The sequence below is a fragment of the Schistocerca gregaria genome, chromosome 1, assembly GCF_023897955.1.
Source record: "Schistocerca gregaria isolate iqSchGreg1 chromosome 1, iqSchGreg1.2, whole genome shotgun sequence".
Classification (NCBI taxonomy): Eukaryota; Metazoa; Arthropoda; class Insecta; order Orthoptera; family Acrididae; genus Schistocerca; species Schistocerca gregaria.
The window spans coordinates 897,514,943-897,531,350 of NC_064920.1; the positions used below are offsets into that span (position 1 = coordinate 897,514,943).

The following is a 16,408-nucleotide window of genomic DNA, read 5'->3' on the forward strand; positions in this document are numbered from 1 at the left end:
ACACCGCAAAGAGCTCCTAGAAAAACTGCCAGCCAACCTGTATCCTGGTAAAGGAGGCCTCTGAATTATCTCCTTATTTAAGAAGTGTTCAGATATACCAATAATTTCAGTCAACATCTACAGGGTGTTACAAAAAGGTACAGCCAAACTTTCAGGAAACATTCCCCACACACAAAGAAAGAAAATATGTTACGTGGACATGTGTCAGGAAATGCTTACTTTTCATGTTAGAGCTCATTTTATTACTTCTCTTCAAATCACATTAAACATGGAATGGAAACACACCGCAACAGAACGTACCAGCGTGACTTCAAACACTTTGCTACAGGAAATGTTCAAAATGTCCTCCGTTAGCGAGGATACATGCATCCACCGTCCGGCGCATGGAATCCCTAATGCGCTGATGCAGCCCTGGAGAATGGCGTATTGTATCACAACCATCCACAATACGAAGACGAAGAGTCTCTACATTAGGTACCGGGGCTGCGTAGGCAAGAGCTTTAAAATGCCCCTATAAATGAAAGTCAAGAGGGTTGAGGTCAGGAGAGCGTGGCGGCCATGGAATTGGTCCGCCTCTACCAATCCATCGGCCACTGAATCTTTTGTTGAGAAGCGTATGAATACTTCGACTGAAATGTGCAGGAGCTCCATCATGCATGAACCACATGTTGTGTCGTACTTGTAAAGGCACAAGTTCTAGCAGCACAGGTAGAGTATCCTGTATGAAATCATGAGAAAGTGCTCCATTGAGTGTAGGTAGAAGAACATGGGGCCCAATCAAGACATTACCAACAATGCCTGCCCAAACGTTCACAGAAAATCTGTGTTGATGACGTGATTGCACAATTGCGCGTGGATTCTCGTCAGCCCACACATGTTGATTGTGAAAATTTACAATTTGATCACGTTGGAATGAAGCCTCATCCGTAAAGAGAACATTTGCACTGAAATGAGGATTGACACATTGTTGGATGAACCATTCGCAGAAGTGTACCCATTGAGGCCAATCAGCTGCTGATAGTGCCTGCACACCCTGTACATGGTACGGAAACAACTGGTTCTCCCGTAGCACTCTCCATACAGTGACGTGGTCAACGTTACCTTGTACAGCAGCAACTTCTATGACGCTGACATTAGGGTTATCGTCAACTGCACAAAGAATTGCCTCGTCCATTGCAGGTGTCCCCTTCGTTCTAGGTCTTCCCCATTCGCGAGTCATAGGCTGGAATGTTCCGTGCTCCCTAAGATGCCAATCAATTGCTTCGAATGTCTTCCTGTAGGGACACCTTCGTTCTGGAAATCTGTCTCGATACAAACGTACCGTGCCACGGCTATTGATCCGTGCTAATCCATGCATCAAATGGGCATCTGCCAACTCCACATTTGTAAACATTGCACTGACTGCAAAACCATGTTCGTGATGAACATTAACCTGTTGATGCTACGTATTGATGTGCTTGATGCTAGTACTGTAGAGCAATGACTCGCATGTCAACACAAGCACCGAAGTCAACATTACCTTCCTTCAATTGGGCCAACTGGCAGTGAATCGAGGAAGTACAGTACATACTGAGAAAACTAAAATGAGCTCTAACATGGAAATATATCGTTTCCGGACACATGTCCACATAACATCTTTTCTTTATTTGTGTGTGAGGAATGTTTCCTGAAAGTTTGACCGTACCTTTTCGTAACACCCTGTATAAGCAGTTCACTACCTTTATCTCTAATACCGTCTATATTTTGATGAAATATACTAATTCCCTCATTACTCGGACACCTAAGCTTTGTCGAAATTGGTTTCTTTGTTAGAGAGACTTCCCGTAAGCACGAATATCTATTAGCTGACTTCAATCTAAAAAAGGTGCAGCTCTAACTCCCACTAGTACAGGAATTTTCCCCACGAGTGATCCCACCACCCCCACCTATGCTGTCACCTATAAGCTTTGCCAACCTCCCCTTTCCTTACCTGTTGAGGTGCAGGCCATGTCTAGTGAAATCCATCCTGCTGATAGACTCCACCGACACCACTGAGATGTGACTCATGCCTTCTGTCATCAGTGCACCCCCAAGTCTCATGTTTTTACGCTTAACGGCTGTGTTCAGATGAGGCCGATCATGACGCTGAAACAGTTCCACGAAATGCTCATTCGTGTTGCCAGTCTAAGTGGTTATCTTTTCCAGGTCACCATTTATGTCATACTCCCCATCCCTATCAATACTATTACCAGCCCCACCCACAATTACTACCTGATCCTCTGTAGTAAAATCCCTACATAACCCCCCCCCCCCCCTATGTTAACAGTCACCTGAGCCATCCTGCATTAGGCTTCACAATGCTGGTGACCTGGTACTCACTCCCCAACACCTCCTGCAACTTTTGGCCTACATCTTTACCATGAGAACTACCTAACAGAAGAACCTTCTTCTTTCTCTTAAACTTTGCAACAGTCCTAGCCACCGTAACTGCTGAGGTCTGCTGCATACTTCCTACGTCTACAGCTACTAGAGATTCCTCTCCACTAGACTCTGACAGTTGGTCTTATCTACTGCAAACACCAATAGTAAAACTATCTGAAAATCTCCTCCTACTAGCAGATCTCTTGCCAACAGCCAGCTCCCATTCCCCAACCCCCTTCTCTCTCCTCATCCTATCTAGCTCCTCCTGTGTGTTTTTCAACTGCACCTGAAGGGCACAGATCTTATACTCCTGCTCCTCTGTCAATTTATTCTTGCTACATAACCTGCAGTTCCAGAAGAGGATCTCACCAGAAAGCCCACTGGCTTCCTCACTGCATTCTCCCTTAGTGAAAATACTTCAAACAAGTCTCACACTGCAATCCACTACTCATGAACCTACGGCAAAGCCCAAACTTCTCACTCATGGTAAGATTTTACAGTTATTGAAACAAGAAAACTACTTTATCTAAGCTCCGCTACTACAATAAGATGATGTCAAAAAGACTGACTGCAATAATCACAAACTTACTCTACAAGGGAAGTAACTACTATTATTAACAGTATTAATCAACAGCAAATGAGAATATAACAAAAAACTAACCCAGAATGAAAATCAAACGTCTAATGACACAGTAACGAAACTGACAACAGTTCCCAAAAATTTCTTCTGAAATTATTTCACCAGAAAACACCAAGAACACAAACAATTACCCACTATACAGAAACAATTAATTAGTACTTAGCTGTCGATGCGCCGCTACAGCTGCAACTGGTCAGTGTGGAATGTAAACATAGGTAAAAGGTTAAGTTGTTCGATTACGAAATACTCACAAATATCAGGTCACAACACAAGAACGGCAGGGGTGAATGAAGAAACCACAAATAAGTCACTTATATAGTAAATATTATCACAAAACTGCTAAATATGTATCTGAAACCTAAAAATCTATGAAAACTTAGAGAGCGATCTCACACGCAGTCATGCGCTTATGAATGCTAAAGATCATTGCTAAATCCTCCACCTGTCAGAGACATTATCTAATCCCAATGGCAAAAAGGCACCCTGACCCTCTGTTTACCCCTCCGTCACCTTTGACACGGACACTGGCAGAATGAATGACTCCAGAGGCTCTCCACCATCACTGACTATGATTTTTATTTAAAATTCAAGTAGTGGTTGGGATTGAACCTGGGATCCAGAACATTTTGATTACCACCCAATGACAGTAGCTCCAGACCATGGATCATAATGCATGCAGACATATCACCTATGAAAGAAATACTTACTATATGAGATACAGCACAACGGATGACATTAATCTTATTTTTGAAGTCTTCCAGGGATGTAAAATGTTCCACACTTGTTAGTGGTTGCTGTACTATTCTGAAAATAGAAAAAAGAAAAAAAAAGGATACTAAAACTGACACATAAAAATAAATATATTTATTTCAAGTAAGACTTACATTTCAAACTTCCTATTAGCAATAACATGAGCCATTCGAATAAAACAATATCCAGAAACGTAGGAATCCCAAGCAGCATCATGAATTTGTTTTGTAACACCTGAAACAATGCAACCACATTAGCCAGAATATTAGAGATAGATACATAGATAGATAGATAGATAGATAGATAGAGAGAGAGAGAGAGAGAGAGAGAGAGAGAGAGAGAGAGAGAGAGAGAGAGAATTCCAAAATTGCTGATAGACACACATAAAAATGAAAAAGAAACTACTCTTAGATTATGGAACTATCATTTCCTTTTTCAGAGAGCAAAGCAGGAAAATTACATAAGAAGGGAAGTTATGGAAAAGAGAGCCCCTCACGTTGTGAGGATGAGGGAGAAAATATGCTGAAAGAGAAAGCATCAGAAAGAGTAGGAGATTAAGAGAGTATAGTGGTAAGTACTGTGTCATAATCAGTCCAGAGACGATATGAAGATGGAGTGAGAAATATATACAGTAGAGAAACAGAAATGAGATGCGAACTGGACACTGTAATTAAAAACTGAAAGGGACAGAAAAACACAAAGAGTGAGACAGGGGAAGAGAAAGTTGATGGGGAAAGAGATGCAGATAAAAAAAGGTAATAAAAATTGATTAAATATACATATAATAATAATAATAATAATGAGTGGAGGATTGGGGAGTCATGTCCGGGAAAGTGGCAGGGCGCAAAGATACGCTGAAGAAAAAGTTTACAGCTCCAGAATTCAGGGAAGCAATTACTGGGAGGGAAGATCCAAACAGCCGATTTTGTATAGCAAATACTCAGTTCCACGAGTCAAGCTACAGAGTAAACTTAACAATAGGGTACTGTGCGTCCACAAGACAAACAGTTCTATGTACATCCACATACTCATCCGATTCGGTAGTGGTCATTTCTATACAAAATATCATGGGATGACTAAATGCAAGTTGGTAAAAAAGTTGAATCACTTACTGTTCTGCCTTTTATACTGTAGAATTATCACTGATTGGGTTGGAGTAATTGGTAATGGCTCTGAGCATGAAAAAGGGAGTTACAGCAGAAATGATTCCAGGACAAGAAATTTAGAAGAAAAGTTAAAACTTAACATCCAGTGAGTAGGAACTTGGGATAATGATTTGGGAATGTCACATGGTTTGAAAACAACAGTATTAGGAAAAGGGTAGATAGCTACTCACCATAAAGGTGACTCATTGGGTAACAGACAAGACACAACGAAAAGTCTGTAACACATTGTGGCTTTCGGCCAAAGCTTTCTTCGGCGAAGGAAACACACACACATTGACACAAGTGAGCACACCTCAAGCACACATGACCGTTAACACCAGCAGCTCTAACCGGAGTGTGACTGTCATGTGAATAGTAATCTTTAATGAGGTTTCTCTACCAATCAGAAGTTAGCATATTTGTGCATATTTTGGGAACTTTAAACTTCATTTGTGCAGAGAGATGAGTAGAGTCAGGGCTCAGATCTCATAGTAATCATACCTACCGATGTGTGCTTCAACAAAAATTATTAATTTTGTGATATTTCGGTACCAAAACGCTAGAGAAGTGCTGTAAAGTGTGGAACAGAGTTCAATTTAATGCACGGTGTCAAGTTCAGAAACTTTTGTGACATTTTTTGAGCTGAGAACTGCATTTCAATAACTAAAAGGAGGAACGTGCGTGAAAAGTGATTCACCAGAAGGTGAGTTGATCTTTGCGACACACCACACTGCCACAATTAATGAATCACAGCTCAGAAAATATAGAAAGCTGCTGACAAGAGAGTCATGGTGAAGAATAAACAAGCAAATGAACAGTGTCGACTAGTGATCAAAGGGAAGGATAGAACAGTATGTGACAAAGTGGAAAAGCAGGACACTGCAACAAGAATTGTAATCCTCCCGTGGGAAGAAGAAAAAAGACATTGTAGATACAAAAGAAGAAGCAGTGCACAGTTAGCAGACAGAATGACAGATACAGCAGCAGTTGCTATCTCAACAGTGCTGGCAGTAGATGACAGCCCACAAATTGGTATAGCTGGAGGCGGAGGACTGACCCGCAGTTTCAGCACATCGAGACTACAGTTGACAAGTAGAGATAAAGTAGTTCATCTGTTGTTTGCTCATATCAAAATACTTTTTAAAATGAAAAGGAATGATAATTCTGTAGTACCAAGGAATTCAGTTTGATGGAAGTGTCAGTCAGACAAGCACTACAGGGCAGAGAAATGTGGGGAATAAGAAATTAATGAAGGATAGTACAGTACAGGTGGACGGAGAGAAAATCACTGTCTGGCTGATGGTGCCCTGATGAGACTGCTAGGCAAAGTGTCAGGAGGTAGGGTGTTGGAGGGGGGGGGGGGGGGGGGGACCAGAAAAGGAAAGGAGCAAGGGAGGGGAAAGGAAAGGTGGGAGCATTGGCAGAGGGCAGAAAACAATGAGGGTGAGGGGAAATAAAAAGGGACGAGGTAATAGGACAGAGGGGGCAGAAACTGTTTGACAGAGGATGTGGGGACAGTAGGTTCTCACAGGTTGAGGTTAGGATCATTTCAGGAGTGGAGAATGTGTTGTATGGATAACTCCTGTCTGTGCAGTTCACAAAAGCTTGTGGTGGAGGAGAGGATCCAGATGGCCCAGGTTGTGAAGCAACCAATTAAATCATGCATGTTATGTTCAGCTGCCTGTTTTTTCACAGGGTGGTCTGCTTCGATCTACACCAGAGTTTGGTGGTAGCCCTGAATCGTGGTGGATAGCTTGTTGATACTCATACCAATATAAAAAGCTGTGTGAGGGTTGCAACTGGTATATGACATGGTTTCTCTCACAGGATGCCTGGCCTTTGATGATGTAAGATAAGTCTGTGACAGAACTGGAATAAGTGCTGGGTGGGATGATTGGGCAGGTCTTGTACCTGGGTCTTCCACCAGATTTGATCCTTGTGAGAGGTGGTTGGGATTGGGAGTGGCATAGGGATGGACTGTAATCTAGACTCCGACATCAAAGATACCAACCGCTACCTTCAACTCTCCACCATCCCCACCCTTTACCCTCTGATTTCCTACTAGTCACCGTTGATGCCACTTCATATACACTGACATCTCTTATGCCCATGGTCTTGCTGCAATTGAACACTACCTTTCCCAGTATCCTTCAGACTCTGAACCCATTATCTCATTCCTCACACAACTAACTTTATCCTAACATGTAACTATGTCTCATCTGAAAGGAAGGTATACAAACAAATCTACAACACAGCCATAGGCACAGCACGGCACCCTCCTACAATAACCTGTTTATGGGCCATCTAGAGGGAAGCTTCCTAGCTAACCAAAATCCCAAACACCAGGTCAGGTTCAGGTTCACTGATGATATTTTCATGACAGACTCACAGGTAAGACACTCTGTCCTCATTCCTTTGCCACCTCAACAGCTTCTCTCCCACATCTGCTACAACTTGTCCTCTTCAACGCAGCATGCCAGCTTCCTGCCTTCCTGGATGTTGACCTCCTCCACTCTGATGGCTCTAACTGCACCTCTGGCCACATTAAACCCACCAACCACCAACAGTACACGCATTTTGACAGCTGTCTTCTATTCCACATCAAAAATCCTTCCCATACAGACTGGGCACCTAGGGATGGCCTATCTTCTGTGACAAGAACTCCCGTTACCAGTATGCTGAAAGTCTTACCAAGGCATTCACAGACAGGCACTATCCCCTGGACCTAGTCCATAAAGAGATTTCCAGTGCCATTACCCCACTCCTGGCAATCCTCCCACCATCTCTAAGAGCCAGTTAGCAAGGAGTGGCCCACTCATCACCGAATAGCACCCCTGACTGGACCAACTGAACCACATCCTTTGTCAGGGCTTTGATTATTTATCATCAAGACCCGAAATAAGAGACATCCATCCCAGGATCCTCACCAACCCTCCTGAAGTGATGTTCTGTCACCCACTGAATCTCCACAACATCCTAGTCCATCCTTATACCACTCCCAATCCCAACCCCTGTCACAGGGATCATATCCCTGTGGAAGACCCAGGTGGAAGACCAGCTCAATCGACCCACAAAGCACTTCCTATTCCAGTCCTGTCACAGGCTTATCCTACAATCCATAAGAGGCTGGGGACCCATATCCTCCCTCCCAATGCTGCGTCTGGTAGTCTCATCAGGCTGCCATCTAGTCCCTGCACAGTCCCCACACAGTGCTCTTCTACTCTCCCCAGACAGCACTCGTCTCTCCTCCCACCCATATTCTGCTATTACTTCCCCTTTCCCGCCCCCTTCCAGATTCCTATTCACATGACAGTCACATTCTGGTTGGAGATGACAGTGGTAGCAGTCATGTGCATTAGGGGTGTATGTGGGTGTGTGTGTGTGTGTGTGTGTGTGTGTGTGTGTGTGTGTGTGTGTGTGTGTGTTTGTTTGTTTTCATTGCTGAAAAAAAAAGCTTCAGCTGAAAGCTCAATGGGTATATTCCAATATGATATAGTTTGAAAAGGATCTTACGAGGGTTCGAAGAGTGACGGAAGGTTACAACAGGTGGTGTGGGCAGGGTATCATGGAAAAAGCATCTCATTTCAGGGCTTATTTGAGAAAGACTGCAGTCAGAGCAAAAGTACATCACAATGATTGAAGAGAGACAGCTATACTGCCACAAGTTCCACTGAAAGCAGTGTGGAGTAGTGGTTACCATCGCTTGCTGGCATGTCGCAGGCCACCAGTTCGTATACGTTCTCCGGTAAATGTTTATTACTTAGTGTGAGTAGTGGTTACCATCACTTGCTGGCATATTGCAGGCCACCAGTTCATATATGTTCTCCGGTAAATGTTTATTACTTAGTGTGAGTAGTGGTTACCATCACTTGCTGGCATATTGCAGGCCACCAGTTCATATCCGTTCACCGGTAAATATTTATTACTAAGTGTTTATCATTCCATGAAGGTCCCAGAAATCTCTTACAATTGTAATGTTTGCATATTTTGGAATATTCCATGTTTGCATAAACAGCAGGGCTCTCCAACCAGAAGGCAGTTCTATTCTGTCAATACGCTGGTATTCATAGTAAATGTTCATCAAGTGGTAAGTGTTGTACTTGACTGACAAGCTTGCTTTTGGATTATATGACTTGTTTGTGGTTACGTTGTGGCAGTATATGAAAGCAAAACTATTATGTATCTACTAATACTATTGACTGCCAACACCTACATATCCAATGAATATGTAACCAAAAATACAACAGGAACTCAAATTATTATCAAACAAAAAATGATTAGTGTTGCATAAGCTGAGAGTAAAATGTACTAAAAGCTTGGAAACTCAATGCCTGAATCAACTGGGAATCAACTTTTTCAATGAAAAATGCAGATAAAATTAAATGTGATGCATTATTTGGGAATCCACAGTATGCAACAGAGGGTTGTGTGACAACACTGGTTCCAACATGGAATATAAATGTTGATGTCAAACACTATCTCTCACACTGATAATGAAGTTAGCAACAGTACACACCAACAAAGCCACAGACTGCCAGAATTCAGTTCTGGTACAGCCCAAACATAGCTTCAACAAATTCTCGAACTGATGCAAACGGTCAAGACTTGCAGATTTCTCACCCCAAATCATGAGTGATGACAAAATCACCCTATGAAGCAAGTGGACAAGCAAGAAGTTTCGACTGTGACATGCTAGCTCACACAAATGTCAAACACGAATAAAACTCATGAACTTGCACTGAATTTAAATGATTATGAAACTTATGTGTGATTAATTACAATAACATGGCTGTGGCATATAATCCTTGATCTCAACTATGACGTAACATATGAAAGAGATTGCATGAAAATCAATGGAGCACATAGACAGAAGAAGATATGAAATAGAAATATTCCATAGACATTCTGTAAATTTACAGCTGATTGTGTCTTACAATAACTAAAACGGAATGGTTAAGCTGTGTACAGGAACAATATAAACAAGTTTAAATGGTTTAGTGAAAAGAAGATGCATGACATTAGGAATGTTACAGTAGTGTATCAAAACACTATCTGAAGTTATGGCCAGACATTAAACCTACCTAGCTGCTATCTGACATATCCTCTGAAAAGATAAACTGTGAGTGCCGCTCTACCATGTCTAGAGTGATCAAAGCAAGAGAGAGTAGTGCTGACCTGAGCCAGAAAGTCAGTTAATTGCAGATCCTGTTGCCAGGAGTGCACTGGCTGCATGGACTCATAATCATCTTCACAAGAAACACAGTGCAGATGAGAAGTCAGAGTCGCACCAAAAACAAATCCAACACTGTCTATGACTAGGCACACAGCCAAAGTCCAGAAACTAACATCAAGAAATAGAAAAATACTCCCAAGACCACCAGAAAAATTTCTCCTTCTTTTCTCTATACCTTGGATTCGCAAATCTCATTCAGAAAATAGGCAGTGAGCAGAAGGGCTTAACACAACAGCAATTGGAAGCATGTAAATCAGTTCCCAGGGTCTCACCATCGAGAGTTGAATGTCGCCTTCAATGAAAGCTACTAAATAACCCCCTTGAGAAACCCAGCTGGGGGGAAAAAAAAACAAGAATCTTCCTAACTGTTTCCCATGTCGTCCTCATGCCCTGGGAGCGGGAGAGTCCCAGAGTCCATAAGCAACAAAATATACAGAATTGCAAGACAAAACTCACCATCGAAAAGGCAAAACCCCCAAATAGAAATATCCAGAGATGGCTGTCGATGAAATGTTATCATGACCAGGGCCAACCCTGACCGTATCTGGACACTGTTTGCTATACTAAGACCCACAGGCAGACGAGCGGCCAGCAGCGGTCTATTGTGCAGGTGCAGGTCCGCCATAAATTATTTGCTCGCTGCCCACATTCTCAGGAGGACCTACGTACACTGTTTCTACATTGTGCAATTCCAATCAAACATGAGTTTTCCCATCTTTACTAATGTGCTCCCAACAATATAAAGAGATTTCCCAAAAAATGTAGACACTCTTTGATAGTATCATTGGAACAAAATGACATATCGTTGCAACTTCGCGCAATAGCGCAGTCCATTGTTTTCTCAACAGATCTTGATGTAAATGATAATTCATTGAAATCCTCAGCTGCCAACAGGTGTTGTTGACATACCTTGATGGGGACAGCTGAAAATGATTGCCCCGACCGGGACTCGAACCCAGGATCTTCTACTTACATGGCAGACACTCTATCCATCTGAACCACCGAGGAAACAGATGATTAGCGCTACTGCAGGGACTTATCCCTTGCATGCTCCCGTGAGACCCCTATTCCCAACTGTCCACGATCCACATACGTAATGTTCCTAATAGACACTTTGCCAATCCACTCGTTACTCGCGCCCACTTAAGTTGATTCCCGTAAGAGTTCGGGCAACCTGTGCGCACTCACACAGACGATCCTGGGTTCGAGTCCCGGTCGAGGCACACATTTTCAGCTGTCTCCATCAAGGTATGTCAACAACACCTGTTGGCAGCTGAGGGTTTCAATTAATTATCATTTATTCCAGAGAAGCTGTACGGTCATCAACGGTATCTGTTCTTTCGAGAACAATTACTATCTTCATATATAGTCAAATGGCGACCCGGCCACTGACCTTCGTCTGTGCTTGGACAATTCAAGGAACAGTGCCAACTCAAATTGCCACCCTTGATTCATAGTGAAATGGACAGACAAAATGTACTTGCTGCTGTTTCCACTAAGGTGTACTGACTGGTATCGCGTCCATACAACAAATGTATCTACCTATAGCTGTAAATGTAACTGACTCCCCTCTGATGGTGGAGGCAAACCCGCAAGATCTATGTGAACATGGGAGAAAAAGCCTGTTGATACTGGAAATTCTCCCACTGGCAGTGTGTGTGTCTTAACTTTGCACTGTTAACATGTTACATATGTTCTCGATCACTCTGGCGAAATTCATTTTAATGCTGGGCCACAAAAATTGCTCTGTCATTAACTTAATGGTGGCTTTTGCACTGGACAGGGTTGTGAATGCTGTCATATATTGCTTTAAGCAACATTTCAGTCATAAATGGTCTTGGTGTGAATCAAGACACACCACACCAAATGAGGTCTTTTGAACCTATTAACTGTACTACTTTGAACTAGGGGGTAGCTGAAATTCATTTGTAATTACTCCTGTAGCTGTTTGTCTCTGGCTTGCACCACACTCAGCTGACTGTAATTTATCGTACAAGTAATAGTACCAATCCCAATTAGTGGCATTTTGTGTCTCAGTTGTATGCACTCCAGTTGGTTTGAGCCAACATCAGTTCCCAGAAGGAAAAACCTAAAGGTTTCCAACACTTCTCAACATGTTGATGGACAGCTGCGATGATAGCTCACTGGGCAGCATCAATCACTACCGCTAATGGTTCATTACAGACCCCATGAGTTAAGAGAACTGCTTTCTGTAAACTGGCTTTTACCTTTTCAAAGACATATTGCAACTGTGGCATCCATGGTGCCAAAATGTGGGGTGGGGGACTGCAGCTATGTTATCTGTGAGTGATGCTGTCAGCGGTGCCTAGATCTCTGTTGCTCCCAGCAGTAGAAGTTAACAATACCAAAGAATCTTCTTAACTCCTGAAAAATCAGTTTGACATGGGATGTTTTTAAGGACTGCTATCTTCTTTCTAAGTAGACAAATACCAATTACAGGAATCGTATGGATGAGTAACGTTACATGTTTTTGGCACAGAACATAATTTATGCCATTTACTATTAAACTGTATTTTCATATGTCATCAGATACTGCACTGAGGTGTTTCTCATATAATGCTCCCATACAGGAAAATACCAACATATCATCTGGACAGAGGAAACAGAAATTCAGCCTCCACAGCACTTCATCAATAAAATTCTGCCATGAATGAGTGGTATTTTTTTACACCAAATGGTATGCATAGATACTCTAAAAAACAGCAAAAGGTGTTATCATTGTGGTCTTGGTGAGGTCTTCTAATGCCACAGGAATCAGGTTATAAGCCTTTTTACAATCAATTATGCTAAAATCTGTAGCTCTGGGTAACACAGTCAAAAAATCCTCTATATTAGGGATTGGGTAGCAGCTGAAATGGTAAGTGCACTCAAAGTGCAGTAATATTCACAGGGCCTCCTGGTTCCATCTTTCTTTATTAGTTGTAATGGTGAGGCCCACAGGCTGTCAGATCTGCACAAAATATCCATTTATAACATTTCTTCAAATTCTGCTTTTGTCATGGAAAAATGGTCAGCTACCAATCTCCATTGTCATCGAGAGACTGAATGCTGAGTGCTTTCTCAATATGGAGCACTGCGATTGCTGTACTTTAACTAGGTGGCCAATAACTGGCCTCTGGTACAATAAAATTATGGGGCGAGCTGTTGGTATTTGTAGCACATTTGCCTATATTGCCTGTGACCATCTCACTGCCCATCTTAATCTCTGCTATACAGAGGTTTATTTCCAGTCCTTGGTGATGAAAGAAACCCACATCAAATATTGGTTGAATAACATTTGCTCGCAAGAACCTCTATTTAAATTTTTCTCACAAGCTGCGACATAGTCTCAAACAGAAAACAATTTTTTTTTATTCCAGTCTTTGATCACAATATAAAGTCATTCGATAATGATTGGTTTCAGTCATCTTCAGCTAATCTGTTCCACTGCACAGAACCCTGTAGTACTTAATTTTTCCTCACAGAACACGATATTTGGTTTGTTTATGTTATTGATTTGTGTTCTATGAGAAAAATTAAGTACAGAATGTACACTACAGGCCATTAAAATGCTACACCAAGAAGAAATGCAGATGATAAATGGGTGTTCAGTGGACAAATATATTATACTAGAACTGACATGTGATTTAATTTTCACGCAATTTGGGTGCATAGATCCTGAGAAATCAGTACCCAGAACAACAACCTCTGGCCGTAATAACGGCCTTGATACGCCTGGGCTTTGAGTCAAACAGAGCTTGGATGGTGTGTACAGGTACAGCTGTCCATGCAGCTTCAACACAATACCACAGTTCATCAAGAGTAGTGAGTGGCGTACGGTGACAAGGCAGTTGCTTGGCCATTATTGACCAGACAGTTTCAGTCAGAATGTGCTGGCTAGGGCAGCAGTCGAACATTTTCTGTATCCAGAAAGGCCCGTACAGGATCTGCAACATGAGGTCGTGCATTATCCTGCTGAAATGTAGGGTTTTGCAGGGATCGAATGAGGAATAGAGCCATGGGCCGTAACACATCTGAAATGTAGTGTCCACTGTTCAAAGTGCCATCAATGTGAACAAGAGGTGACCAAGAAGTGTAACCAATGGCACTCCATACCATCACACCAGGTGATACGCCAGTATGGCAATGACAAATACATGCTTCCAATGTGCATTCACCGCAATGCCGCCAAACACGGATGCGACAATCATGATGCTGTTAACGGAACCTGGATTCATCCGAAAATATAGCGTTTTCCCATTCATGCACCCAGGTTCATCGTTCAGTTCACCATCGCAGGTGCTCCTGTCTGTGATGCAGCCTCAAGGGTAACCGCAGCCATGGTCTCCGAGCTGATAGTCCATGCTGCTGCAAACGTTGTCAAACTGTTCGTGCACATGGTTTTTGTCTTGCAAACATCCCCATCTGTTGACTCAGGGATCGAGATGTGGCTGCACGATCCGTTACAGCCATGCGAATAAGATGCCTGTCATCTCGACTGCTAGTGATACGAGGCTGTTGGGATCTAGCACGGCATTCCATATTACCCTCCTGAACCCACAGATTCCAAATCTGCTAACATTCTTTAGATCTCGACCAATGCGCAATACGATAAACCGCAATCGCAATAGGCTGCAATCCGACTTATATCAAAGTCGGAAACGTGATGGTACGCATTTCTCCTCCTTACACGAGGCATCACAACAACGTTTCACTAGGCAATGCCAATCAACTGCTGTTTGTGTATGAGAAATAGGTTGGAAACTTTCCTCATGTCAGCACGTTGTAGGTGCCGCCACCAGCACCAACCTTGTGTGAATGCTCTGAAAAGCTAATCATTTTCATAACACAGCATCTTCTTCCTGTCAGTTAAATTTCGCATCAGTAGCACGTCATCTTCATGGTGTAGCAATTTTAATGGCCAGCAGTGTATATTTAGGACGCACCGCAGGGTTCTGTGCAGTGGAACAGATTACCTGAAGATGGTCATTACTGATTGAAACTGGTCATCATCGAAGGACTTTATAATGTGATCAAACCCTGAAATAAAAAAAAATTTAAACTTTTAACTGCAATCCAGATCAACTGTTACTTCACATTCACCATATGTTGTAATGGACGAGTTATTGGCTGTAGTAATGCGGAGAGATGCGCCCACTAGTGCAGTTGCATTCTATCTGTATGGTAGCATACTTAAATCTGAGCCTTAGGTGATAAGGTAGCAATGGTTAGTTGCCTGTCCATTCCATAAAAATATCATGATAATGTAAACGAACATGTTTGATTTGCTGCACTTGTGTTATGATCAATCTGTCACTGACAACTGGGCCAATTTTCAATGCTGTGTCTTGGTTAATTTAGGATATGTGATCAATGGTGCTTCCAGGACTAATGATGGCTCCTTCATTTATGATTTGGCACTTTTGTGGAACAGGGCAACCCATTGCATCCACTATAGACCACTGAGCTCATTTAGGAATGTGCATGGAGATGTGCACCTTGTGGCAAGACCACAAAAATGCCTGTGATACCAGCACACCAGGTAATGCTGTTTCCCTTGTACCATCTGGCCATCCATTTGGTTTTGTTGGTAGAATGAGTGACTATCCTCTTCACCTTGCCTGGTGTGGACCTGTTTATTGACCATCAACACCAATAACTACTTCATAAGTCTTCCCCACTTGTCATTGCAGACTTTGGAGCTGTTCACTAATATTTGTTAGCTTCTCATGTCGTATGGCACCAGTTTTAGTTGCTTTTGTTACCACCAAAGTGTTTGCTTCTTCAATCATAGCATGAACTTCATTGCTACTGATAGTAACGACTTGATATCTCTTTTCTCGTATGTTGCCACAGTTTCTCACATTTTGCCACAGCTGTTTTTAATAGTAACGGTAGATGTGTGTGCCAAACATGATGTAGCATTACATGCGACATTGCTTCTTTCTTGACGATGTTTCTTAGGTGGCATTCTAAATCCAACTGCGTTCTATTGCCGACACTTTCAATCTGAAATACTTGCTGCTAGTGTTGGTCTACTGGTTTAACATTCTGTTGACTACAGTGTCCTTCAAGTGGAGGTACTGCTGTTCCAGAAGTAGCTATGCCCAAAACAACAGTGATTGGGGTTCGGTTGTTTGGGGGAAGAGACCAAACAGCGAGGTCATCGGTCTCATGGATTAGGGAAGGACAGGGAAGGAAGTTGGCCCTGCCCTTTCAAAGGAACCATACCGGCATTTG

At 42.4% G+C, this 16,408-nt stretch overlaps 1 protein-coding gene across 1 annotated transcript in view; it reads right to left on the bottom strand.

Moving 5' to 3' along the window:
* The window catches only part of LOC126274332 (pre-piRNA 3'-exonuclease trimmer-like), a 209,310-nt gene that overhangs the window by 88,922 nt on the left and 103,980 nt on the right, over positions 1–16,408 (bottom strand). Inside the window, exons 7-8 of the mRNA XM_049977104.1 lie at positions 3,925–4,024; positions 3,748–3,844 (exon numbers count right to left, since the gene is read on the bottom strand). Coding sequence (XP_049833061.1) covers positions 3,748–3,844; positions 3,925–4,024 — 197 coding nt within the window. The remainder of the gene's footprint in view (positions 1–3,747; positions 3,845–3,924; positions 4,025–16,408) is intronic.